The sequence below is a fragment of the Pecten maximus genome, chromosome 11, assembly GCF_902652985.1.
Source record: "Pecten maximus chromosome 11, xPecMax1.1, whole genome shotgun sequence".
NCBI classification, from domain to species: domain Eukaryota; kingdom Metazoa; phylum Mollusca; class Bivalvia; order Pectinida; family Pectinidae; genus Pecten; species Pecten maximus.
This window is the reverse complement of record NC_047025.1, coordinates 14,232,440-14,259,594: the sequence shown is the minus strand read 5'-3', so window position 1 is coordinate 14,259,594 and position 27,155 is coordinate 14,232,440. Positions and strand designations below refer to the sequence as shown.

Below are 27,155 nucleotides of genomic sequence, written 5' to 3'. Positions count from 1 at the left end.
TACTCGGGGTCAGATTAGACAAGATGTCAGAATACTCGGGGGTCAGATTAGACAGGATGACAGAATACTCAGGGTCAGATTAGACAGGATGTCAGAATACTCGGGATCAGATTAGACAAGATGTCAGAATACCCAGGGTCAGATTAGACAGGATGTCAGAATACCCAGGGTCAGATTAGACAGGATGTCAGAATACTCGGGGTCAGATTAGACAGGATGTCAGAATACTCGGGGTCAGATTAGACAGGATGTCAGAATACTCGGGGTCAGATTAGACAGGATGTCAGAATACCCGGGGTCAGATTAGACAGGATGTCAGAATACTTGGAGGTCAGATAACACAGGATGTCAGAATACTCGGGGTCAGATTAGACAGGATGTCAGAATAATCACAGGTCATAATAGAATGGACAATACATATTTTATGGTACTTAATACATACAGCCTTCTCTGTAAGGATGACACGTCCCAACAACTGGTCTTCCAGTCCCTTCATCGTGACAGTGAAGTCGATGATTGACGACCGAGCAGAGACCTCTGGTGTGTATGATGGGTTGCCAAGTTTTGTTGTAAGATAAAGCGTGAAACCCTTCATGATGTCACACTCTTTGTCTCCGACCTTCACCTTCAGTGTTGACCCGACCTTGATGAAGTTCTTCTCAAGGACACTGTCCAAGGCAGGGTCAAGGTCCTCCCCAATGTCTTCAATCAGTAGAGGTCGTCCCAAGGACATGGAGTCTTCAAGATGGGTACGGAAGTACTTGTGGTTGAGTGCAGTTATCTGTAAAAAAAAATATATATATATAATTATATATCAATTTAAAAATGGATCTAACTAAATTTGTTTACCAGAATAATAATTCAGTTTAAAATAATCAAACATCTCATTAATGTAAAAGCACTATTATTTCTTCCTGAAATTATATTTTTCATCATTAGAATTTGATGTCCTTGCAAGGACAAAGGTAATTATGAATTTTGGAAAATATTACGTATTACCATTTGGAGGAAATGACATTTGCATTTTCACATGTACAGTAAATAACTTAGTCAGAACCTTCCTCAATAAATTAACTTGTTGTACCCATGCTTCCCATACTAATACACATTGTATATGATTAAAATCATTTTTAATCTAAGGTCAACAAGATTGATCATTTTGGATTTGAATATTTTGATGAATAGACAGCTGGAAGTTCAATCCCCAGATTAACTGTTCAATTCACCAGAACTATACTATTATGGCGACTGACCTGGAGCTCATTCTTGCTCTCACGAGACTTGATCCAGTTCTTTCCCTGGCCCTGAGGATCTATCAACAGAGGGTAGCGTGCTGCTTTTGTCACAATGATACCGTTCTGTGTGGACAATTCGTCATTAGGCAGGCCTTGAAGGTTCCATTCTCCGACCTGAAAGGAGTAAAGAAAAATACAAATAATAGTATGAAAGTATTTAACATGCTAGTTGTGGTTTTCAAAATTAATACAGTACAGGAACTGCTCATTTATCACTGTGTGTATACCTATATACTTTAAGTTTAATTTCCAGCTAGTTTGGCATGTCAGACTTACTATAGTTGAGTCTGTAAACAGGTCTATGACATTGACGTGTCAGACTAACTTTGGTTGAGTCTGTAAGCATGTCTATGACATTGACGTATCAGACTAACTGTGGTTGGGGTCTGTAAGCATGTCTATGACATTGACATGTCATACTTACTGTGGTTAGGTCTATGACATTGACATGTCAGACTTACTGTGGTTGGGTCTGTAAGCATGTCTATGACATTGACATGTTAGACTTACTGTGGTTAGGTCTATGGCATTGACGTGTCAGACTTACTACGGTTGGGTCTGTAAGCATGTCTATGACATTGACGGGTCATACTTCCTGTGGTTAGGCCTATGACATTGACATGTTAGACTTACTGTGGTTAGGTCTATGACATTGACGTGTCAGACTTACTGTGGTTGGGTCTGTAAGCATGTCTATGACATTGAGATTAAGTGTGAAAGGGATCTTCCTTGTCTTGAGTTCCTTGAACCAGTTTTTGTTGAGGACCAAACGGTAGTCTTGGTTAAATGGTCCAGAGTAGGACAGGAAGGCTGTACATACAAGGACATCTCCGACTAGTCTGTAACATAAATACATCCTCAATAAATACCTAGTAATAATATCGTATTTATCCCATAATAAGCCAAGGAACACGATATAACTTTTCAAAGTTGAGGGTGAGCTTATTGTCGAACAGGGAAAAGTATTCATTTGTATCTTTACTAAAGTACACAATGCATAAATTCATGCACTTATTATCAAGGTCAGAAAATTACAGTCGTACCTAACCACGGCATGATTAGTAGGCACAAAATGGTGGTAGTCATATCAAAACTTAGTTATTGGTGCTAGGATATTGAATATTAAGGACATTCATTGCATGATATGTTGAATAAACATTAAAAAACAAGGTTTTTATAGATGTCTGGATGTTTGACATCTATTACTTTTAACATGGGTTTAAACAAGGTCCAATGTTATGTGTGAACAAGGTACAATGATATAGGTGATCAAGGTCAAATGACATGTGATCAAGGTCATAGTGATGTGTGTGAACAAGGTACAATGATATGTGTGATCAAGATCAAGTGACATGTGATCAAGATCAAATGACACACAATATTTCTGATGAAGTTCAAATTAGAATACATCTGTTTGACCCAGGTTATTCCTGTGAGAAGTTTGATTGACATATCTGTGTGGGCTGGACAAGGTCAAATGACATATCTGTGTGGACTGGACAAGATCAAATGACATAAAAAATCTGTTTGATATAATCAATATACCTTCATGCATATGCAATATCTCTTAAAACACAAACTGTCATACAATATCATACAATTGTGATATTGTCAACAAAATACTGTGACCGATGATGACAATGAATAACAACAGCTGATACTGTACCGAGTAACAGAGCTATAGGGAATTCAGGATCGGATGTCAGGAAAATCATAATGAGTTACCAACAAACAGTACTAACACATACATACAGATTACACTACTGTATAATTTATAGTCATTATAATGGTATAATACTAATATTAATGTAAAATACATTCTCCTTAGTTTTGTGACAAAAATTTGCCTTTTCTAGATTTTTGAAAATATATATTTTGAAAACAAAATTTGCATACATATGCTTTTGAAACAACACCAGACAAAATTAGACTAACCTCCTATATTTGGATAAAAGATGGAGGGAATAAACAAATAGTGGTATGTTTCTTCCATTTGATTAAATTTACTGTAGATTGTAAATAATTTGTTCATAGATCATAATTCATTGATAAAATGACATGGATATTTGATCTTGAGTTAAAGTGGCCCATGTACAATCAAATATTGAAATGCAACACAAACGTATTTGCCATACTGCCTACAAGGAGTTATCTGCCCATTTCATTATCAGCATGTTAGGGTTGTCTGCCCTTATTATTTATCAGTATGTTAGAGTTGTCTGCCCTTTTTATTTATCAGCATGTTAGGGTTGTCTGCCCTTATTATTTATCAGTGAGTTATTATTTATAAGAGATATCTGCCCATACAACTCATATTATTTACCAGAAAGTAAGAGTTGTCTGCCCTTATTATTTAACAGTAAGTTAAGAGTTATCTGCCCTTACCTGCCAATCTGTGCCTTAAACTCTTGACTCTGTTCTGTCCATCTTTTCCTCTCTCCAGCCAGACCATTGATCAGTTCTGTAGCGGCGTTCATCTTTCTACGACACGTCTCAGCGTCGTCCACCAATTTCTGTTGTCAACCATATTTTACATGAGCAGAAGTTTTTCAGAATTCAACAATCACCAATACATCATGTTGAAGCTGTTGACAAGGCCTTAATCATGGATATTAACATGAGTTTGATGTAGACAGGTCTTACCATACATATACTATAATAAGCTCAGTAGGCCAACACAAACTTTATAAAGAGATTTTAAAAAGTAGAGGGTGGGCTTATTGCAGGACAATCATAAAACTAATTAACTCAAATAGATAATTAACTGAAAAGTAATTAACCTGTTTCTCTTTCATAGCGGCGTCGTACATGGCCATGACTTCAGCTAGTTCAGCCTCCTTCTCATCCAACTGGGCCTGGGCGGTGTTCAAGTCTCCCATAGCAACGTTCAACTTGGCTTCCTGGATCGCAAGATTAGCCTACAAACAACAAGAGAAAGAAAAATATTACACTGATGGCAAATCTGTTTTAGTTTGCAAGTAATTGGTCTTCACATTGTCTCCTATAATTTCAGAGAAAGACATGGTTTGGCTCGGTCTCTAGGTAGATTGTCTGTTGGGCGTTTTCCTGTTTGATGGGTTATTATATTCATGATTTTTTTTGTGCTTTTTTTGTCTTTTTGAAATCCATTTAGCTGAACCAATTTTTTGTTTACTTTTTCTTAAAAAGTAACATGAAATTGGGATGTAAAAGGCTTTTCACAGAGGCAGATTCCTTGTCTTATCAAACAAATGAATAAGTAAATAAAACATACAACAGAGAAGCATGGGACTTATAGGAAGAATTAGCTGTTCTACCTTGAGTGGAAGGACCTCTTTGTTGATGGAGAAGAAAGCAGCCATGGCAAATGTCCAAGAGCAGAGCCCAGCAACATTACCACAAACCCTCTTGGCTGTCTCAAAGTTATAATCCTCCATCTGTAGGTATGGCTGCATTAATTCAATAACCTCATCATTGATCTTGTCTTTGTCAAAGTTGACAAGAGTCTGGAGGAAGTTTGTACCGGACATCAACTGAAAAGAGACAAGTCAAAAAAGTTTACATAAAAGTCTAGGAGTGACCCTAAAACGATCTACAATGACCTTTAAAGATCTACAATGACCTTAACATATCCACAAAAATCTTATAAAGATCTACAATGACCTTGGCATATCTACAATGACCTCAAAATATCTAGACTGATGTTTGAAGATCTGTAATGACCTTGAAAGTTCTACAATGACCTTCAAAGATCACCGACATCGAAAGATCTATAATGTCATTGAAAGATATGCAATGATCTCAAAAGTTTTATACTGACTTTGAAAAAAACTACAACTACCTATAAAGATCTATACTGACCATGAAAGATCTACAATGGCCTGGAAAACTTGAAAGATTAACATTGGCCTTGAGACATCAACCGTGACCTTAAAACCTAACTAACCTTGAGTGATTCACTCCAGGACGGCTTGGCACATGGTCTCTCTGGATCAGGTTCTACCGTGTTGATACGCTTCTGGAAGAGAAGCAACACATTGTCCATAATCCTCATAATGAGATGAGGAGGTTTGCCAAGCTTCCTCACTGTAGCAATGTCAGCTGGTTTGATGGTATTAAGAGCAGCCTCAGCTTCCTCAAGAGCCGGCCGAGCCTTCTCCAACTTCTCTTCAGCAATTGCCTTGTCCTGCTCAATGGCATCTACAATAGCCTGTGCCTTGTCTTTGACTTTTTTCACCTGTGCCTTGACCTTTTCAGCGGCCTGAGCTTTGACCGTCACTGTAGCCAACACTTTGTCAGCCTTCTCTGAAGCAATAGCCAGTTCCTTCTCCTTGACTGCCAGCTCCTCGCTAAGCTGTGCTACCTGCTGTGAGGCCTCAATCAGTTTCTCCAGACCTGGTAATAGTCATTTAAGTTTATTTTTAATAAATTATCAAAACATATTGCTGAAAAAACTCTTTTCCATATTATTCTTAAAATTCAATTTGAATATATTGTTTCCTCTATGAAATCATTATTTAACATGGGAGCCAATTTAATATACTGTCCAGAAAGATAAGATAAGATGATTTTGGATGAAATTTGAATTAAGCAAGCTGATGCTAATTGTCCATTTCCTGCCTAACTTAGCCTAACTTACCTGTGTTCATTCTGTCAGCCAACTCTCCAATCTCATTACGCTGGTCCGTGTAAATGGTCTTGTAACCGTTGATGAAGGAAAGGTAAGATTTGGGGGTCACATGAGTGGAGCGTCGATATCTACAACAAAACTCAACTCAGTCAAATAATCTTTGTCAACCCACTGATAAAACTGCTAAATGATATACCAAGAAAATCATACAATATGCAAAACACTCCTGATACAAAATTATATGCTATAGGTGATAGGCTAAGTGATTCCATTCTCCAGTATGACTACAACTTACTTCTGGAAGTAACTGGCACAGCTCTCCGCCACTCCATCGTGTATGAGGCCCATACACTGGATGATCTGTTTCTTCACCTCAGGCGTACACTCAATGTTAAACTCAGCCAGGAAGTGGTCAGCCACAGAGATGAGGGCATCCCTCGGCCAGCGCTGGAACCAGTCCATGGTACATCCGGAAATCAGTCCAGGGAACTTCAGAGAACGTGCTCGGAACTTTTCTCCGACCTGTACAAAAGTTTATCTGGATATATACATGCTTTTGGTGTTGTGACAAATATATTCAATTTGTCTTTCATTCTCTGGTCTGAACTCTCAGTAGATATATTCTGAAATGCTATACCAAGTGACCATATCCACCAACTGAAGCTGAATTTTTATGTATAGATTCTACCTCCTTCCCACTATGGTTATTTCAGTTCAGTTAATGCAGTTGTGCTTACTTTCAAGAGACTCCATTTTTGCTAATTTTTGGGAATAAATGAAATCACAAAACATGAGTACATCGAAAATAAAAATGATATTAAGAACATTATGTTCCGTTTGAAAATTTCTGTGAAAAATACCATTCATGTTTTCTTTGAAAATTTCTGTGAATGTGCAATGAGTTAGAAACTTTGAAGGAAAAATATTTTCTATTGAAATAAAGCAAGAGAATACTTTCCTTTAGGATTCTTTAACAATGCTGATACTATGGCATTCTGTGACTTACCGGTGAGAAGCAGAGCACAACGTGCAAGTTCATTCGCACACGCATCAAATAGTAATCGTATAAATTCTCATTACTGGGAGGTCGTCGAGGAAACTCTTTCTTCATAATGGGGATCAGCTCTCCCAAAATCTCATCCATTTCATCACGAGCAAACAGGTTGGCCACCTATACAGTAGAAACAAGGAAATGTAATTTTTACATAAATATATCAGTGTTGATGTGATTTTTACATTAACCGATCAATGTTGATGAGAAGTATGGGTGCTATCAATTTATGTTGTCATTAGAAAAAAATGTATAGCTACACTGTGTTTTGCCATAACTCAAAAAGTGTAGTTGTTACATATATATTAACAATAAGAAATATTTATATGGCTGCTGACTGTCAGGTATGTATTGGTTCTTTTGTTAAACTATGAGATTAATTTGTCTTGCCATGGTTACCAGATTAGGTATAGTTGCTATGGCAACTGAGGTTGTTTTATTGGGGGGGCCATGGTTACTGTACCAAATGTGGTTGCTATGGTAACTATGAGAAATTTTGTTCCCATTGCTACTGTACTAAGTATGGTTACTATGGTAACTATGAGAATTAGTTTTGTTGGTCTGGCTACTGTGAGACATGCTGATTAGTACTCACCACACCAGAGGACAGGACGTTGTTGAGGTATTCCAGGAACCCCTCATCCTTGATCTCCTGGTCGGTGAAGATGAAGGTCATACCTTTGCCCTGAGCTCCAGCAGTACGGTACAAGTACTTCAGGTCTTCAAGTAAGTTGGACACGTTATATGACCTACAAAATTGTTAAAAAATATATCCCATTTTACGTTATATATGACCTAAAAAAATCAAATTTTCTCAAGCAATTTTTAGACTTTATTGATATCCTGTAATATACCAAATGGACCAAAACAAAAACTCTGGCCGTTAAGAAGGCAGGGCCTATTGCATGACAATGAAACAGCTACTTGTAAGCATTTTCAACTAAACTGCAACAGAAATTGGTGGAATTATTACCAGGCATGAGCTAATTGTCACATGAATATGAGTCCCATTTTTTGAAATCATTTTGATACAATTTTTTAAGATAATGATTAGCGTCTGTGTATAAATTTTTCAAAATAAGATGATATTGATTCGTACCGAGTCAGCGTGATTTGGAATGTCTTATAGCCAGCGATGAAAGAGGCCAGCCTGGTAAGGGACTGTTTGCCAGACCCACCGACACCAACCAGGAGGGCATGGCCTCGCGGTGTACGGATGATACGGGATATCTTCACCAAGTGGGTCATGGCATCTTTGAAGAACACTAGGTCCATGCCAGAGCCTCGGATTCCCTCGTTGTACTGGGCCAGGAACATCTGGAGACGCTCCTCTAGCTGCTCAAAGTTTTCAATCTAAAGCCACAAGTTATTTGAGTTAAAGCCAAACCTTATCATTTATATGTACCATCACAATAAACTATTCCAGGTCCCGAAATCAAAGTATATCCATCTTTAATGGAAGATTGAAAACAAAGTACATCCGTCTTTAATGGAAGATTGAAAAGAAAAAAAATGTTTCATCGAAGAGGTAATTGTCTTACCGCTTCATAGACCTTAGGAGCCTCAAAGTCAGCATCATCGGGTTCATCTCCCGTGGCTTCAGCTGCATCTCTATAGAAACAATATCACCATGACAACCCCTCCTACATGTCTTGTGTTCACAAATTTACAATAAGGTTACTGTGACTGGTACAATATCATAATTTTTTTTACTAACAAGTTGAAAACATTATAATAATAGATTATTCACGATATTAACTGATTGCTTGAAAAATAATTTTATTCAAATTAGAATATGCACAAAATTCTCAACAATATATTTTTAATACACAAACCTTGATTCAAGTTTTCATATCATAATTCTATGAGAAAAAGACATCCAATAGTTTTGTTATATGTGACTAAAAAAATAAAACATGATGAAGGGGGAGACAATCACTATTAAGGTTACATGCAACAGGGGTACGTAAACAGTTACACGGGATTGAGTATATAATATTAATTGAGTGATTATCTTCTGGAACAATTTTGAAAAATTTATTTTTAATATCATTTTTTACCTGATGAAAAGATTCGGGAAAGAATTTAGAAAATTCCATCACAGGTAGTTATATTCATCGACTCTGCTGTAATTTTTGGGTTATAATTAGTTTTCTTGGGATTTAGGAGTACCATAACCTCAAGAATTGCAAATCATTATTTTCAGTGAAAAGAACAAAACAAAAAGTGAATGTGATTATGTTGTAGATTTACCTGAAATGGGAGAAATTAGTTTTAACTGGCTGAAATATCTTGTTAAAATGAAATGCAGATGGATTTATAAGCTTTGTCTACACAATATTACATAATTAGGAAAACGAGTCTTACAATTTCTTTGTCAATTATAATATCTAACATAGCTAAAATAATGAACATCTTTTCTTTTGATTTTAATCGGTTCTGTTTAATTCTTTTTATTTCATATCAATAGGTATATTTCAGATATTTTGAAATTTTAAAAAAGACTAATAAATTAATTTTTCAACACCAACTTGTTCAATTCTAATTTGTATTGTTTTCTTTTTTTCCCATTAATCTATTTCTGATAATAAAAACACAGATATGGTCACTCTCTACTGTTTCAAAACTACTGCGTATACATGGGTGACGCATCTACTTGTACAAATCAAGCTCACATCTAGAATGAAAATAAAACGACAATGCAGGATTTCATTTCTGTTGTAATTACAGAAGGAATTTTAAGGATCACACGGGATATCTGCTCCTCATTGAGGAGTCCACTTTGTGTCAATATATGACATAAATATCTTGGAAGATTCAAAAATAAAGATTTTTAATGAAAGATTTTTAATTAATTATATAACAGTACATGAACTCGGAATGATTTTCCAGCCCCCCCCCCCCCCCCCCATACCCCCTTGATTTGTTTTGTTGTGATATTTCCTCCAATTATATTTGATTTGCCACCACTCGTGCCACCCCCAACCCTCCTCCTTCCCCATGCACCACCTCTTGTTTTCCCTTTCTGAAACATTGTATTTCCATACAATACCTCATAAAATCCATGAAATATGGCGTTCCTTTTGTAGTTTCTAGATATTCTTCCCCGAGATCTTCACCGATGATTCGCTGTATAGTTTTTTCGAACCAATGGTAGTCATCCATTAGGACAAACCTGTTTCAGGGTTAAAATTAGTGAGGGGTATGGTTACCATGGTTACCAGGGAAATAAAATTATGTAAAAGTGCTGACAACACTTTTAAATTGGTCAACCATCCGAGACTTTCAAAACTATAATCACATTGAAAATATTACAACTGATTTTTCAGATATATTCATATAATTATGCAGAACTTTTCTTCAAAGATTGTAAATTCTCAGTCATTTTTTTTAATTTTAATTTTTTTTCTTTTTTCGAAAAGTACCCATGAAGCTTTGAAATTCTCATCAGTTGCCATTTTAGAAAATGTTGGTAAAAAGTGTGTGCATAATGGAAAAAAGGACAAAATAGAAGGGAGGAGACAGAAAGGAAACAAAGAAGGGAAAAATGCAAAATAAAACATCAAGCAAAAAGTGAAAACCAACTGAGGGCAGACCTCCACAACTAAGTTGCCTCGTCACCATGGCGATGACCATGAACCAAACAGATTGGTTGTGCCTTGTCACCATGGCGATGGCCATGAACCAATCAGATTGGCTCCAAACTGTACCTTAGAAAGTCAACAAAATAGTGAGTTGGATCGATACATGTTCCATAAGCTTCGCCGAGCTCTTCACTGACAACGCGACCCATTGTTTTTGTAAACCAGTTGAAGTCCTCTACTCCCGTAAACCTAAAGTGGACGACACACTTGTAGATTATACATATATGCAAAGAAGTCAGCTGCCAAGACAAAATACATTGTTATAGATATTAAGCATAAAATAAACACTAATACAACACTCATGATGCACACAATATTGAAATGTCTTCAAATTAAAGGGGTTTTTTTTGTATTGGGTCAAGGCAACTCACAGAGTTCAGAGTTGCTACGCATGTACATTACTCTTTTTTAACATTTCAAAGTCATCTTTATACATGTTAAGGAGTATACAAGGTTAAAAAGAGCTCCTTTTATTTGAGTAAGACAAAATAAAAAATCATCAACACCAACAACAAAAATAAATGAAAAGTTCATTTAAAATAAATTAATATTAAATTTCTGTGGTTTAATATCTGTCAAATTTGAGAATTAGATAAATGTTGTATTGATAATAAAAAAAATCCTTCAATTGTTCCTTTTCCAACTCTTAAGCTGGATTATCTAGATTAGGATAATATGAAGAGTTCTGTTACATTTTTTTAACCAACTAATTGGAAGACATTTCCCTCATGTGTCCATGTGTATAAGTATACATGCTCTAAGGTGCCCAGTAGGTTTGTTGAACAGGAAGCGAGTCAATCTCCCTCAACCTAAGTAAATCATGTCCAGTCACAGTACATGCGATTCTGTCACTGCAGATTCTGGTAACCAACTTTTACTCAGTTAAACAGGAAATGATGTTTTATCTTTGAGTGCTATTTTTATTAAAAAATATAATTCTTTAAACATCTTGCATTATTTCAGAGAAATCTACCATATAACTACATCAATAGTTTTTCTCCTTTACCATATTTAATCAAATATTTACCTTCTGCATTTTTTTCTGGTTCAAGAGTCAAATCTATTTACATTGTACTTTGAATTTCAAAAATATTGCAAATTTTTTTTTTTTTCTTTCTAAAATTGCTTAACACTAAATAAACCTACAACATTTCCTAGAAAGTATCTGATAACGATAATTCATTTTTTACATTGATAGTTACGAAATATTAAGTAAAAAAAAGGTGTACCAAAGAATAAAAGTTGGTTACAGATATTCAGACTAGCTAGTGCTATGAAATGCTAGTTTGAAATAAGAATTTGACACAAAATTCAGTCTTAGACTGCATGTTTAAAACAAAATTTCATAAATATTTCAATTCACACAGAATGTATATATATGAACACATTTTGATAAAACTTCACAGCACACATTGTGTTGAAAAAATAAATATACAAATGATTGGACTCCAAATAAATATGACTTCAAAAATGCAGCATGTCAGTTTTTTTGTTTTTTTTTACCGTAGCTGAATAATATACAGGCTACATTGATTTTGTCAAAATATTATGAAAATGAAATTCTGCCTATATATATTAAATGACATGAATACACTTGATATGATTAAATCATGAATGATGTGCTACATGTATCTAGCTATTTTAAATATCCTCTATTAGATATTTACACATGGAAATGAGCAGCCGACAATACTATCTTGACGACATTATTACGTTGATATTATTTGAATTTTTTTTTAAATCTACAAACGGAAGTCAAGAAGGATGAAACTTTTGAAAGGTTTAACCGACTTTTAAGAGTCATTAAGAATACTCGGTAAAGAAAATCTAATATAAATCTAAATTGTTACTGAGGAATTCTTACATAATTAAAGATTAAAGAATCTAACAAAACTATAGCTTTATATTTTTGCCAGAATTTCAGTGAATGCGGACAGACTCATGCATGTCTGTTTCACAATATAATCTAAAACAAGGCAGCAGTAACTGCAGGGCTCACTACCTCTGAACCCTCCAACTAGACACCTAACCAGGCCACTAACCATTGAGCCAACTCTAACTGCTATGGTAAGATTTTTACCAATATTGAATGTGCACAGAAAGGAAATTGTGAACTGACTTTTGTAGCATCTACCAAATAGTCTATTTTTAGCCTTTGTGGTAGAAACAGAGTCTCGAGCAGAAAATATGTTTATATTCTAGTAAGTATATACCACTCCACACAAACACATGGTATATATGTATTATAGAACCGAAAGCAAACAAATATAGTAATGGACATGCTACATTCTCAAAATGTCATCAAAGTCTTCTGAACTCTTGTTTCTTTTCTATTTTGACCCTGATCTGAGACACTAAATTAGATAAGGACAATTGATTATATTGATCATAAGAACAATTGTCTTAATGTCTAACCATAAAGGATTTGTTTGTCTTAATTAGTGTTTCGTTTTTTCTCAATGATTCAAGTTTCTATAATTTTGTATTCTTTCAAAAAAATTTAATTCAAAATGGAAACAATTTCTCTAATGGTAATTTTATTTTTAAGGTATCCATTTTTCACAATTTCCATTTTTTTTTTTTTCAAAAATGGCAAAGTTATAGAATCCTTTGAAAATAGTAATCATTGTAGTATTTTCACAGACAGCCAAGTGCTGAGTTTCAAAGAGCTGACATTGTGAGAGTGTTTCAACCACACACCACATTAATCCAACAAATTTCTTTTTGTGTGCCACGAGCATGCCAACAGGAGCTAAAGTATGTAGTTATGTGCCGTCACTAATACACAGAACGGGACAGACTGGACATTTCGGACATTTTTACTGCCCACTACATTGGATATACAGGAACTCCAACAGCTTACAGACTATTCTAACAGCAAATACCTAATATATAAAGACCTCGAACAACAGAAGTCAATTCAGACATTCTACATACTAAGATAATTCACTAGACATGTTGGCCACAAGAGACCACCTCTAGAGACCTCCTGTATATAAACAGACTACTGTCAAATATGTCAGACCATTATCCGAACCCCAATTGCATTTTTTCAATCAATTGGCTGGCAGTAAGAATTGATCTTACCATATGTATCAATATATATTATATGTATAATAAGCTCATAACCCCAGCTAGGCATTAAAATACCATTTGCTTGTATTTCTGAAATGCAACAAAATTTGGTGGGCTCTTTATCAAGCAAGAGCTTTAATTTTTGTTGGATACTGAACTGTATGTAATAGCCATGGGGTAGGCCTATATAATTTTTATGCTTATATTGCCTGATAATTACTAAATGAATTTCCAAATGTGGTCTGTTTATACAAGATTGACCCTATATGAGACCATTCTACACTATACTGTATCTATAGATGTCACTTGACTCATAAATTCTACACATGACAATACCTATACAACACCATCATCAAGACCTTGACTACTACGAATCCAAAGGAAACACATCAACCTACTACAGAAATCTGAAGACAACATCAAACTTCTAATACAGAATCTGAAGAAAATACAACAACCTTCTGCCACAAATTTAAAGAAAACATCAAACTTCTAACACAGAATATCAAGGAAAGACATCAGCCTTCTACCACACATCCGGAAAAAACACAGATTCATTGAGAAGTAAAACCTTGAGTGTACACATACATTTTAAATATGATCAAAGAAAGAGCAAATATTGAAAAAAAATGTCAACTTGACATCACAAATATTTTCTTGTACATAAACTGTAACATTTTCGCACTATTTGGATTTTTGTCTTCTTGCGATCTGAAGCTAACTCATCAGGGGTTGAATTACCCCCCTAAGATTGTTCAGGAGCAAATAAAGACAAAAACAAGAAAGGAAACATTTGTTGGTCAACATCATCAAATGATACCAACAAAATAGAAGGAATCTGTCATGATTACTGTAAATTTGTATAGTTAAGTACACATAATTATATAAAGAAACAAAGTATTCAAATTATTACAATTAAAGATTTTATCGAATACAATTAATGCTCTTAATACATCTTTGATAAAACTCTGATAAAACAGATATTTACAAATTTCAAAATGCAACTACATCGACCTCTATATTACATTCTCAAGGACGCTTAAGTATGGCAAGACATCAAATCTTTACTTTTCCGTATCTGAATTTTTGAAAAGATTTCTCTATCATTCAGCTATTTCCGTGAAGAAATTTAACCATCTTTTTTGAAGTAAATGCTAGAGTTTTCAGTCTCAGTCCGATTGTCAAAAATTAACATAAATATAACAATACAAAAATTCTCTGTTCCCGAAGATGTGATTATTTTACCTGTCAGCAATGACTCTGCAGCATTCGTGTTTCCAGAGATGAAGGACAGTCTCTGGGGCCTGGACCACCTGTTCGGTTGTGTTGATCATCCCCTGCCAGATTCTGGACAAATCTCTCAAGTTGAAGATGTAATGGAACTTGGCTGGTGTAGGCAACATCTTGATCTGAGGATAAAAAAAAATCGTAAGTTAAATAGGTTGATCTCATTATAAAATTATAATTAATTTTAAAGGTAATCACCTTGATATACCAGTAATACCCTTTGATTTGAGAACACAAAACACTTTTTAGTGTGATCATCAACTAAGTTTCCCAGTTCTTTTTATATTTATTTTTTTACTCATTTTCTTAATCCTTTTGCTTACTAAAAAAAGTAACCTCAAACAACTTAGATATGTTAAAGTCCACTTTACTTACTAAAGCCTTTTACATATGTCGCCTTCTATTTACTGCTTTAATCTCTTTAATATAAAAATTTTACTAGAAAGATTATGACAATATATTAACTTCAAGTATTTGTATCAGCTGCAAACTAAACACAATTTTCATATCAAAATACTATGTGAATAAAATTGTCTAGATTCTAGCATTTTAATAACTTCAAAAAATTTTTATTTTTAGATATTTCATCAAGGAATTCTAACAAATATCTTTATGATAATGTATTCAATATATATATATATTTTTTAGATATTTAGAATATTAATGCTTCAATTTGTCATTTAATGAGCATATCTCTAACCTTTGTGAGTTGCCACAGGCGACGAGTGATGGGCACCAGTTTCTTCACCATGTCACGGACCGGCTCTTTGAAGCCTCGTTCTGAGACGTAATGTCCACAGCCGATCACACTGAAAATCTTGTCGATGGATGAGTTGGAGGGCAGGGTACAGTTGATAATGACAAACTGTCGCTTGAGACGCTGAGGAATGTCGTTACGACCTCCTCCAGGCTGAATCATGGCAGCCATGAACTACAAGGTATACCAAAGACATTTTAGATTACATACGTACGGAATCAGACTGAATCGATAATAAAGTTTCTTGGAATATTTTTTTCCATCATTTCATCCTTGAATGAAATTCTAAGTAAGCTTCATACATAGAAAAGCACCATTCACATGAATCTTAAACAACAAAAGACCAGTACAATTGTCAAGAAGCATTTTCTAAGGTATCCAGTGAAAAACAATTGACAGCACAAAAATGCTGTGCAAAACGGCATGTATTCTCTTAATAATCTATTGTAAAAAACTTTCTAATATTAATCCTTTAGAGTTGATGAAAGAGCTTAAAATAAGATGCATCACAAAAAATAGCTCACCTGTACATCAACAATATTGGTGAAATCACCAGGTTTCTCTAGGTTGTAGAATCCCTTCATTTCAAAGAGTTGCCGGACGATTTCATTGCCGACCTGGTCTCCCCATTCGTTGATTGTAGGCATGTTGACGTCGTCAATGAAGACGGTCATCTTCTTTCCTGCTGTAGGTCCATAGGTTGAACCAACCCTCTTCTCAACGTAGCTCTCAATGGTTCGCTGGAATATCAAAATGATGGTGGTCAGGAAATGTATGAAGTAAATGGATTATAGAAGATTATATGATACATGATCTCTTGGGAATACTTCAATTAATTCATCATGAAGTTCAGAAATAATAAACTATTATCATTAACCTTTTCAAGTTTTTTGCAAATGCATGACAATTCATGCTTTCCAAAAGAAAGCTAAAAATGTAATCACATAATTTCCACCTCAGAAGACCATACTGATTTGATGATGTATTGTATTTGTTTATATAAAGGGAAATAAATGAAAAAAAATAACATAAATATTGTTGTATTCTATTTCTCCGGTTTTTGAAGTAAAATTGATATCTTTAGCACTAAAATCTTGATAATGGACCATTTTTTCCCAAAGAGATCCAGTTCTTTATTCCGTCCTATAAAACAGCGAAAAACAGAACCTTAAGGAAATATCAAGCTTTACGGAAATGTTTGAACTCTGGATTTAAATCTTAGCTGTAATATATAACCTGGAACATATAATATATTACCTGGAACATGTAGGGAGTGGTAGCGGAGGAGAAGTTGAGGGACTGTGCGAGGTGATACTCCGGATTGTAATGACTCATAAAGCCGTTGATCATGACGGTTTTTGCAGTACCCTGTTCTCCAATGAGGAGAATGGCCTTGTCCTGTTTGGCGATGATACTGATGAGGTACTCGGTCCTCACGTTGTCCACATTGGGGACAAGAATACTACTGTACTCGGGGGTGCTGTCAGTCGGATAGTCGTAAGCTTGTAGCTTCTTTTCCCAGTGTTCCCAATGGCCTGGAAACGGAAAAATGTGCAACTTACTTTGTCATCTAACAGTTTTGTCACATAGATGTAGATATCATTTATAATCTTAGCATTTCACTTAATATTCTACATTTTTAACAGCATTCAAAACAGCATTTCTGTATTCCCATATTTAGCCTCTAGGGGCCAATACATTGACTGTAGATGTGACTCGAAGTGAATGGACTTATTGCAGTACATATAGACAATAGACATTGTTGGACTTAAATTTCACCGGAATATATTTATGATATTATCACAACAGATCTGAGCTACTAGTTTTTTTCCATTGTAATCCAAATGATTACCTTCATTGTTCACAAAGAAATCAAACATGGATTCATCCGAATCGTGTCTGCAGGGTGGGAGGTCAAGTGTAACTTCATCAGTGTTGCGGATATATTCCTCTAGCTTGGCACGATCGTCCAACTCTAGGAAGGCTCCAATACTCCACATGAGTGTGAATATATACAGCCTTTCGTAGTGGGCCGCTGTGATCTGATTACTGTCCTTGTCATCTTTCACCGGGATAAGACCTGTCATAATCTTCGTTGCCTGGAGACGTATATAAATAGGTTTCAGTTCTATTGTTTTTACACAATAAATGTTTAAGTCTTTCTTTTTTATTCTTATTTTCCAAGAAAAAAAATTTGAAATAATATGGACAATTTCAAATGCAAATTTTCATGGAAAATGTCTTAGAAATAAAATGCTGTCAAAGTTCATTTAAAATTATATCTGATATGATGTAATAGAATCAATGTCCTAGCTGATTCTTTCTTGTATACATATATAAGTTTTTAACTCAATGGAATGAAATATATTCAAAACGTTAAAGTATACCTTAAATTTAAGCGAACACCAACAATTTGGTTGTAATTAATCTCCAAAGTTTCAGCAAATGTACATTATATTATCATTTCATAATACAATAAATTACCTTTTTATACAAAGTGACCATTATGCAAAGAAGATCCTTAAAATGTAAATGAAATTTGTATCTAAATGTATTATCATTCTTCTCTCACCTGTGTTATAACAAAAGCCTCCAATACTTCCATTTTGAATTCAAAGTTCTGTACACTGTACTGATACAGTTGTTTGAAGCTGCGCTCAAACAGGTCCATGATGATGCCCTGCTCGGCCAGAGAACGGTTGTTCAGCCATCCCTGTCAAAATCAAGGTACCGTACACGTTTATTTTTCAACATCTATTAATATGTTTCTCTATCAGCTTGTCAATTAAATCAGTGCTTTAATGAAATAAAGAGAAAGGAAAATTAAGCATGAGATTGAAGGCGACAATTCCAGTTTTACCTTGTCAAGATCAGTTTGACTTTGTCAAGTTAAGGAAATACATGTTTTGGAGATGTTAAACTCTGACAGCAAATATTACACTCAGCTTGTCCCTACAGCTGCGTAAAACGGAACCCACGCTATAGAAATATATTAAATTAACACCAACAAATAAAAGAAATTGCTTTTAAGACAAAAATAATGCACCAAGTACAGAAGCTTAGAATACATTTATACTGTACCATTTGACACTGTTGTGTTCTATGATGAAAACTATCATATGTTGCTGTAAAATTGATGTATACATATTCTACAAAGGTGCTACCATATCCTATAAATGCAAAGGATGAATAACAAATATTTCAAAACGGAAAAAATACAGAAGCTGATCCCAAAAGAATTTCTTCGAGACATGTACAATTCAAATTTAAAAGATCAAATGAGAAGCTCAATTTTTCTGAGTGTGCATAGTGTCAATTAGGTACTATGTAACATTTGGTGATGTAAAAACTACAGTCTAGTATTGCTATTAAATGAGCATAATTATTGTTTATGTTTAAGTTTTACCTGAAGAATAGGACTCCAGTCCAGTCCTGAGCTACTCATGAACACCATGCCATTTCTGGAGACAGTGGCGGGTGATGCGTTGTCGATGTTGTGGGGCTCAAAGATAATCTTGCAGGTTGGCGACATCTGGATACGGTCACCGTTGGCTAAGGTCAAGGTCTTATTGTCGTCAAGTACAGAGTTCAAGTTCTCAATCCAGATGGCATCGACTGGACCGTCCAAAACAAGCCATATATGGTCACCTGGGGAGAACAATGGTCAATATAAATATTGTACCTTGTACTTAAAACTCAATCAGTGATTAAAGAAGGCTAGATTTAAAGTTTTGCACTTTTGTGAATATAAATAATTGTACTAATTTTAAATTTTTTTTCACCATTTGTTAACCCTCAAACTTTTACTGAACATTTAAAAAGAAATAAGTTTTAATTGAAATTATTCATCAAATAACCAGAATACCTTTTTTCGTTCTTAGGGTACGTCGCCAGAGAGTTGAGAAGATTCCATCAGTCCAATCATTTGTGGCCACGTCCAGACGCCCAAACATCTGAGGGGCTGTGATAGCTTTTGGGTTCATTCTCATCTCTTTGTGGGGTTCTCCACATTCTGACATGGCTTTCATCAGAGTGTGAATGCAGCAGGTCTTGCCGGTTCCACTGGGTCCGAGGGTCATCATTCCGTGACGTACACGCTGGGTCTCGAACAGCTAATGGTATAAAGATTTGTTAGTATTAATAAGATAAAAACAAGGAAATCTATTAAAACAAAATATAATTATGATAGAAATATTAACAATGAACTTTCTTTAAAAAAAATATATTAGAAAATACATGTATGAATATTGAAAAATATGAGATTATTATATAAAATGATTTTGACTTTACTTTTTTCGGTGAATTGAATATATTCATGACAAACAAACATCTAACAAACCTGGATCAGCTTAAGTCTCCATGATGGATGCTTGACAAGCTTGGCTTCCTCTATTTGCCGATCAATAGCACCCTCCAATTCTGGGTAGCCTCCCTTGTCAAGGGTGACACCTGGGAACAAATCGTCTATGAGGGACAAGAACAGGGGTTCGTCCTGGTCTACGAGTTTTGATAGATTCATGTCACGCAGCACTCGCATGACACAGGTAGACTCTGGATCGGTCGGGTTGGCACGCTTCACTGTTCCCAGAGTTCTCAAACAGGAAAGGATGTTTCGCAGACCGAAGTCGTAGTGGACTTGTTTGGTGAGCTGTTCCTCACAGAGTTTGTACAGGGTGAAGAATTTACGAGCTAACACAATGTTCTCAATGAAACCAACACTGGCAAGTTTCACACGGATGATAATCTGACGATCCGGAACCATCATGGCTACTGTACGGAAGTTGATCTTCAGATTCTCAGGAAGCTCCTGTCGTCCAGCATAACCAGGGTTCTGAAAATAGCACAGTATATATTTACTTATATATTAATTATTTAATTTGTGACTAATTTAAGTTTAGATATGGTAGTTACATATACTTAGTTACATTAAATTTCTTTTGTAGGCGATTTATATTCAAAATCTTGTCAAACTAAAGAAAACATATTTGTATACCTGCTTACTGAAATATCATGGGTGTATACTCTGAACAAAAAAACAAAGGGAAATAACTCTTTATAAAGGAAAACTTCACTTAATTTCAGTGAGATATGAGACCTCCGCTATTAATTTGTTCAATATATACTTGGTAGGAATTTTACATTCTCATTCCAGATGAATTCTTTAAAAAATTTTAAGCTGCTCTGTTTGTTGGACAACTTAGATTTTCGAAATAATACCTAATAATTACTGATATATTTGCAAGTCTCCCTGCCAAATAAGGAACAGTTACACAAGTATCAACCCACCATGGTCAAAAAGATTCCAAATTCCATGTTCAATGATACATTGTCTCCGTCTGTGAAGATGAAATTCTTCTTCCTTTCCTTCTTTGCTGTGAGTACAATGGCAATCTGTTGAGCCGCAACAGACAGTACAGGAAGTTCAATACGATTAAACTCATCAAAGCATCCCCAGGATCCTGACTGAGCCAAACCTGCACAACAAAGATGTTATAAAAGAATGTTAGCAGCTACAGATATTCCTTCCAATAGAGCATGAATTGAATGCAATTTTCCATCATTCATACACCCTCCATAAACTAGATATTTTACTTTGTCATTAAGCTGGCCTTTAACATTTATCATCCGACATCTCACCTTTGTAGATACGGCCAAGACCTCTGAAGTCCATCTGATCAGAACAGTTGAAGACGACGACATACTTTCCGAGACAACGACCCATGTCCTTGGTAGTTTCAGTCTTGCCAGTTCCGGCCGGTCCCGCTGGGGCACCTCCCATTGACATGCCCAGAGCCTGGGCCAGGGTGATGTAACACCTATTTGTAGAAATTGATATTGTGTTATTTTTTTATAAGTGTAGTATACTACCTTGACAGAAAGTATACAAAAATATTAAGAAGACAACTTTCTATTGTTGTTCAGTAGAATTACCGACAAATGTTCCGTTGTCCTGTCATAATCCCACCTGACTTTGTGTCAGTGAAGCCCCCTTATTATAGGACAAATACAGTTATGTGAGTCCACTGTATGTTAAAAGTATACTTAATACGACAAAGTAATTGATTTAAGCTCAAAAGACATATGACATCATCGTACCTGTCAGTGAGCGGGGTGATGACAAGACGCTCGGTACAACCAAGGAACTCGTTTTGGTAGATGAAGTCAACGTCGGTGATGGAAATGAGGCAGCGATCTTGGTCTTCAATGAAGTAAAACCGTGACTGCTTCATCCACTCAAAGTCAGCCGGAGACTTGATGTGCAAACGTACCTGGAATCGTACGAAAAAGTCAATAAATAGTCATATCATATCATCCACTCAGAGTCGGTGAGAGACCACCAATCAGAGCCCACCTCTATTCAGAGACCACCTCAGTGTTAAGAACACACCTCTATTCAGAGACCACCTCAGTGTTAAGAACACACCTCTATTCAGAGATACCTCTGTTAAGAGATCACCTCTTTTCATAAACCACCTCTGTCAAAAGACCAGCTTTGAAACCCCCGACCACCATATTTCATGGACTCTCCCAGAAAGGTTTCTGAAATCAACTTTCACTCTTCATGGAACATCTCACTTTTTAAGGTAAAAATAATAATCTGGAATCATACCAAGTCATCAAAGATGTCCTTTTGATGGACGTGGATGGTGATGAGAGTCTCAAATTTCGTCCTCTCCACTTTGCTCAGGTCATGAGTTGTCTGTTCAATGAGGGTGTTCAGTAGCTCAAGGAAGGCTTGGTTTGTCTGCTGCATAATCTTACGATCGTAGCGAGCATGTGTCAGAGCATCTGTGGAGTCTCGAGTCCAGATCATCTGTAGTCCGAGCAGTCCGACCTTATAAACACGAAACAAGAATGAAATGTATTGATCCACCAGTAGGACTATGCCTGGTAATCGGCCCACCCATGTCTATCGCAGTTCAATAAATCTACAAACTAAAATCATATTTATGTACTGCAATAAGCAAACATTTCTTTAAGCTTCTTGTATTGGGCCGTGAACTTACAGTTGAAATGATGTATGGTTGATAACTTATCAGTTCAGAACATCCAAATAAATTTCATAAGAAAGTATGTTCAGATCAATTATCCTTTATACTAATTACAATCATATGATAATTAGAAGAGGTCAGTTTCCGGGTGGTCATTGTCAAGACTGACCAGTACGTGTATTCTGATCCTTACCTGTGCAGGGAACATATCCAGGAATTCGAGGAGTTGAAAGTTGTTGTCCTGGATAGCGATGGCAGCTGTTCGGATGACACCGTGGAGCGACTTCTGAGCCATCATCATCAGGTTCATGAGCCACACCTCCACATTACCTTCAGCTTTCACATGTTTCTCCAGCTGTCAACGTTCAGAGGTAAACACAGTTATTCAGGTCAAAGGTCAGATATTACAGTTATCCAGGTCAAAGGTCACTTTTTCTACTTTTTCTTATTTTAATGTTTTTTTCATCACTGTACCACTTTTAATATATAATTTGTTTTTCTTAAATTTGATTCAATAACAGATCTTATTTTTCTTCTTTAGAAAGACTGTATAATGTATTCAGAGTTTAAATGTAATTAACCATCAATGTAAGTAACATATAAAACTTCTCGTTAAGAAAATATTTAGAGCCCCTTTTTTTATCTTTAACAATGAAATAATTTGAGAATGTAAAACAAGTTCTGAAAATTAGGTACAATGTATAAGTTTTCCAAAACATTTACAAATGTCCCCAAATATGTCAGATCAACACTCCACTCCGATCAACACTCACATCAATCGTTTCTCCCTCTGAGGAGAAGATGGATAGAATGATGTCGTAGAACTTTTCATGGAACTTGACACACTTGATGTTGTCAAACACAGAGAGAAGATGAGCCTGGATGGTATGAGGATCACTAGCCTGTCCCAAGATCTCAAGCAGGGCAGGGTCGGATACGAAGAAGAAACGTGGGAACAGCAGTCGCTTCTTCTCAAGATATCTGTCAAAACATATCCATTACAAATATTATATTTCAAAAGAAAGGAAATGATGATTGACACATGTGTGTTGATATCCAGATCAATTTTTACAAACATAATTATTGGACAAACAAATGTGACACAAACACTATCATAAAGAGAAACAAGTTCGCTTAACAAATCATTCCATCATAATACAAAAGATATCTGATATCTCAAAGATTTCTGACAAAGCTTACACAGACTTACCCAATATAAAAATATTTCTGACAGAGCTCAAGTTCCCTACGCAGACTTACCCAGTAAGAGATTTCTGACAGAGCTCGAGCTGCTCCAGTAGATGAGGGAGAAGCTGCATGAGTGTCTCATCTCCCACACAACACTGGACTACATTTGGTGTCTCATGGGCTCGAGTCATTATCTTAATCCAGGACTTGTCGATGTTGCTGAATCTTTTAGCTTCCTATTTGGGGAAAAATGGAAAGATAATTTCAACAATGATAGACAAAAGTTTACACTATATTGTTAAACAATAACATTTTGGCAGTATGATAGGTTCTGCTAATGATAAAGTTCATTTAAGTTGTAACATTGTGAAACATAAAGGGACGTACCTTTGGTAGCTGTTTGGCGATGTCACCACCAACAAACACAGCCTCCAGGTAAACCCACAGATTCTGGACAGTCATCCAGTTCTCAATGATCTCAGACGAGTTGGTCAGATTCTGGACCCACAGCTGGATCTGCTTCTTAAACGGCACATTGTACCTACAAGGTCACAAAAATGTCACAACAAGGTCGTACCAAGGTCAAACACAGATCTCCTAGTCACAACAACCAATTAAAGATAACAGATATATTGAATGAAATATGTTTGTTAACAAATCATACTTCTTTCTTTAGATTGCGATAGCTTTCTATCAAGAGATCAGAAATTCTAGAATGCTTTTGAAAGTTTCTGAATGAAGCCCAATTTTAGTTGAAGGAGAAGCAATATAAATCCTTGCCAAAATTACTAAACTCGTACAAATCTATATTCCTTCTTCAAACATTATATTTGTGATGTATCCACAAGACAATTCATAACTAAGACCCAGTGCTAAGTAATTTATCTATGACTATCCAGCCCTGGCATACCTGTTGCTCATCAGAGAACTCAGGACCATTAGAGAGTCTTCCATAAGGGAGACAATTTCGCCTGTCGTGTCACCACGGAGTAGGAGTTCTCCTCTCGTCTTAAACTGGCCGAAAGTGAATTCCTGATTGTTCCAGTCATTGATGACCTGTTTGAGTTTGGCTTCAATGTCCTTCTCTTTCACAGCCGAGATACAAATGTCCTATAAAGACAAAACAGTAACTGGTCACATGTAGAGCTAATGACCAGAAAGAATTTTTGTCTGACCACCTCTATAAAGAGACCACCTGTGTAAAGAGATCCCTTGAAAATTCACCATTACAGTTGCATTTCATGTAACAGAAAATTTCTTTTGCTGAAAAATGTTATCTTTATGTATATAAACATATGTAATATCCACAGCCTCTCAATGTACTGTATGAGAGTTTGAGAAGGTAAAGTTTGTTTTCAACTTAATATTTTTCAAAGATTTTACAATTTCTTAAATATATTCCAGCCATAATGAAGTATTATAATGAATTGCAACTAAGAATGTTTTTCCTAATTTAAATGATGAATAGTACTTTCCTTGTGTCATTAAAATAAATTAATTTTGAAAAATTTTAAGGTCAAAACAACTATCTTGATCCTCCTTTTTGGCTTTAGATTAAGTAGCTAGTAGGTCAATCAATCGATGATACATACCTCAATTTCTTCCTTAAACTGTAAGAGTGGAGCCTCTAGGATGTTCTTCAGCATGAAATTATCTCCCTCTACGTCAAACACGTGCCCAGTAACATCGGACATACGTTGCCAATGGCGGGGCTTCATGGCCTTGTTGGTCATCAGCTCAAGCAGGGGCACCATCTCATTGAAATCATCGATCGTCTTTTTCAGATCTTCAAATGCAGGCCAGTCTTTGAGAGCTCGTGGAAGCTTGCGGCACCTAAAAGGTTATTTGAAAATATGAGTATCATATACATTATTATACTCTCACTTATATAAGAGTTTAATTTGAAAGAATTGGTAGAAAGGTCCATTAAATTTTGCTTTATAAAAATCTTGATTTATAAAAATCCTGATTTTTATATTAAAAATGTCAAATTACCCCACTCATTGTTATTAAGAGGTGAACTCTTAATTCACAAAATTCCCAAAAGTTGATATAAATTATAACGTCAAATATGGATTTAACTATCTGCTAATTCGAAATGACCAGAGGTTTACAGTAATGTAAAATATGGTATTCATAATTTTTTAATCAACATACTTGTTCTGGAACTCAATCAGTTCATTGTTGATCTTTTCGATGTTGATGTCAGTCCACAGGATGTCGTAGTAACCATGGACAGTCTCCAGGACGTTGTTGTAAAGACCATACAACTTCTGGAGAAGGTTAAGCTCCTTTTTGATCTTGATTAACTGTGGGGAGTCCGTGACTGGTAGTCCAAACAGGCCTTCACCTCCAGTGTAAGTGACAAACTTCTTCCACATCATGTCAAATGTGTTCTGGAATATCAACAGTCTGTCGGAGGCTTCACGCGGGGGCACACCAGCCACCATGGGGCCATTCTGAAGGGAAATATTTTGAATGGTAAGTTGAAATTTCTTGTCATATACCTGGGGCCATTATAGGTGAGAGGGAGGATTTTTAAAAGATTTTTTAGAGTAATAGTGCTATGTGAATACTAATTGTTTCACCAGCAAGAAAGTCTCATTAAAATGTAATACATGATAAAGGAATCCACAATGATAAATGTTAAAAAAAAAAATGACGAGAATTTAAAATTAAAACATTGGAAATTCCAGACATGACTGCACAAGAAAAGAAAAAAGCTGAAAGGGGGGTCTGGGGGACTTCCCCCAGTGTGGTTACAAGGGGCAGAAGTGGACATCAAAATTTTACAATTCCGCTTTTAAGCGGAAAATGATCATGTCTGAAATAGCAGCAATAACTTCTCAGATTTAACTCTTACGTTATCGTAGTCTGCGAAATAATTATCACAGTCGACTTTGAACTCTTTGACATTTTCGATGAGCTCGGACTTGAAGTCAGGCTGTACAGCGAGCAGTTGTGTCTGCACCTCCGACTGCTGGACTTGGATTTTTTCCCATGAATATCGCAACGTGTCGCATCGTTCCATCTCTTCTTTGTTTACTGGGAGATCATGTTTAATCAGCATGGCATACGACTCCTAAAATTATACACACAATGGCATTTAGAGTTGAGATCCCAAACAATATACTGCAAAAGTATTTTTATTTTAATACTTAAAAATTCAAACTGTCTTATGACAACATTCATTTAAAAAAAAATATTACATGACATGATTTATATAATGTCAAAATTTCATTATTCATTACAAAAGG

General features: G+C 35.6%; 1 protein-coding gene across 1 annotated transcript in view; it reads right to left on the bottom strand.

Annotated features, from left to right (window-relative positions):
• Positions 1 to 27,155, bottom strand: part of LOC117338050 (dynein heavy chain 5, axonemal-like) — a 102,736-nt gene that overhangs the window by 12,679 nt on the left and 62,902 nt on the right. The window contains 35 exon segments of the mRNA XM_033899216.1: positions 443 to 781; positions 1,254 to 1,409; positions 1,966 to 2,134; positions 3,681 to 3,808; positions 4,076 to 4,213; positions 4,592 to 4,807; positions 5,221 to 5,669; positions 5,914 to 6,032; positions 6,200 to 6,426; positions 6,911 to 7,075; positions 7,551 to 7,704; positions 8,055 to 8,308; positions 8,497 to 8,566; positions 10,666 to 10,788; positions 14,920 to 15,083; positions 15,662 to 15,892; positions 16,243 to 16,458; positions 16,976 to 17,253; positions 17,571 to 17,817; positions 18,291 to 18,431; positions 19,125 to 19,366; positions 19,584 to 19,830; positions 20,058 to 20,549; positions 21,005 to 21,192; positions 21,356 to 21,534; positions 21,815 to 21,987; positions 22,329 to 22,553; positions 22,904 to 23,065; positions 23,484 to 23,691; positions 23,971 to 24,134; positions 24,286 to 24,439; positions 24,809 to 25,008; positions 25,491 to 25,731; positions 26,056 to 26,357; positions 26,762 to 26,980. Of these exon segments, the coding sequence (XP_033755107.1) occupies positions 443 to 781; positions 1,254 to 1,409; positions 1,966 to 2,134; positions 3,681 to 3,808; positions 4,076 to 4,213; positions 4,592 to 4,807; positions 5,221 to 5,669; positions 5,914 to 6,032; positions 6,200 to 6,426; positions 6,911 to 7,075; positions 7,551 to 7,704; positions 8,055 to 8,308; positions 8,497 to 8,566; positions 10,666 to 10,788; positions 14,920 to 15,083; positions 15,662 to 15,892; positions 16,243 to 16,458; positions 16,976 to 17,253; positions 17,571 to 17,817; positions 18,291 to 18,431; positions 19,125 to 19,366; positions 19,584 to 19,830; positions 20,058 to 20,549; positions 21,005 to 21,192; positions 21,356 to 21,534; positions 21,815 to 21,987; positions 22,329 to 22,553; positions 22,904 to 23,065; positions 23,484 to 23,691; positions 23,971 to 24,134; positions 24,286 to 24,439; positions 24,809 to 25,008; positions 25,491 to 25,731; positions 26,056 to 26,357; positions 26,762 to 26,980 (7,380 nt within the window).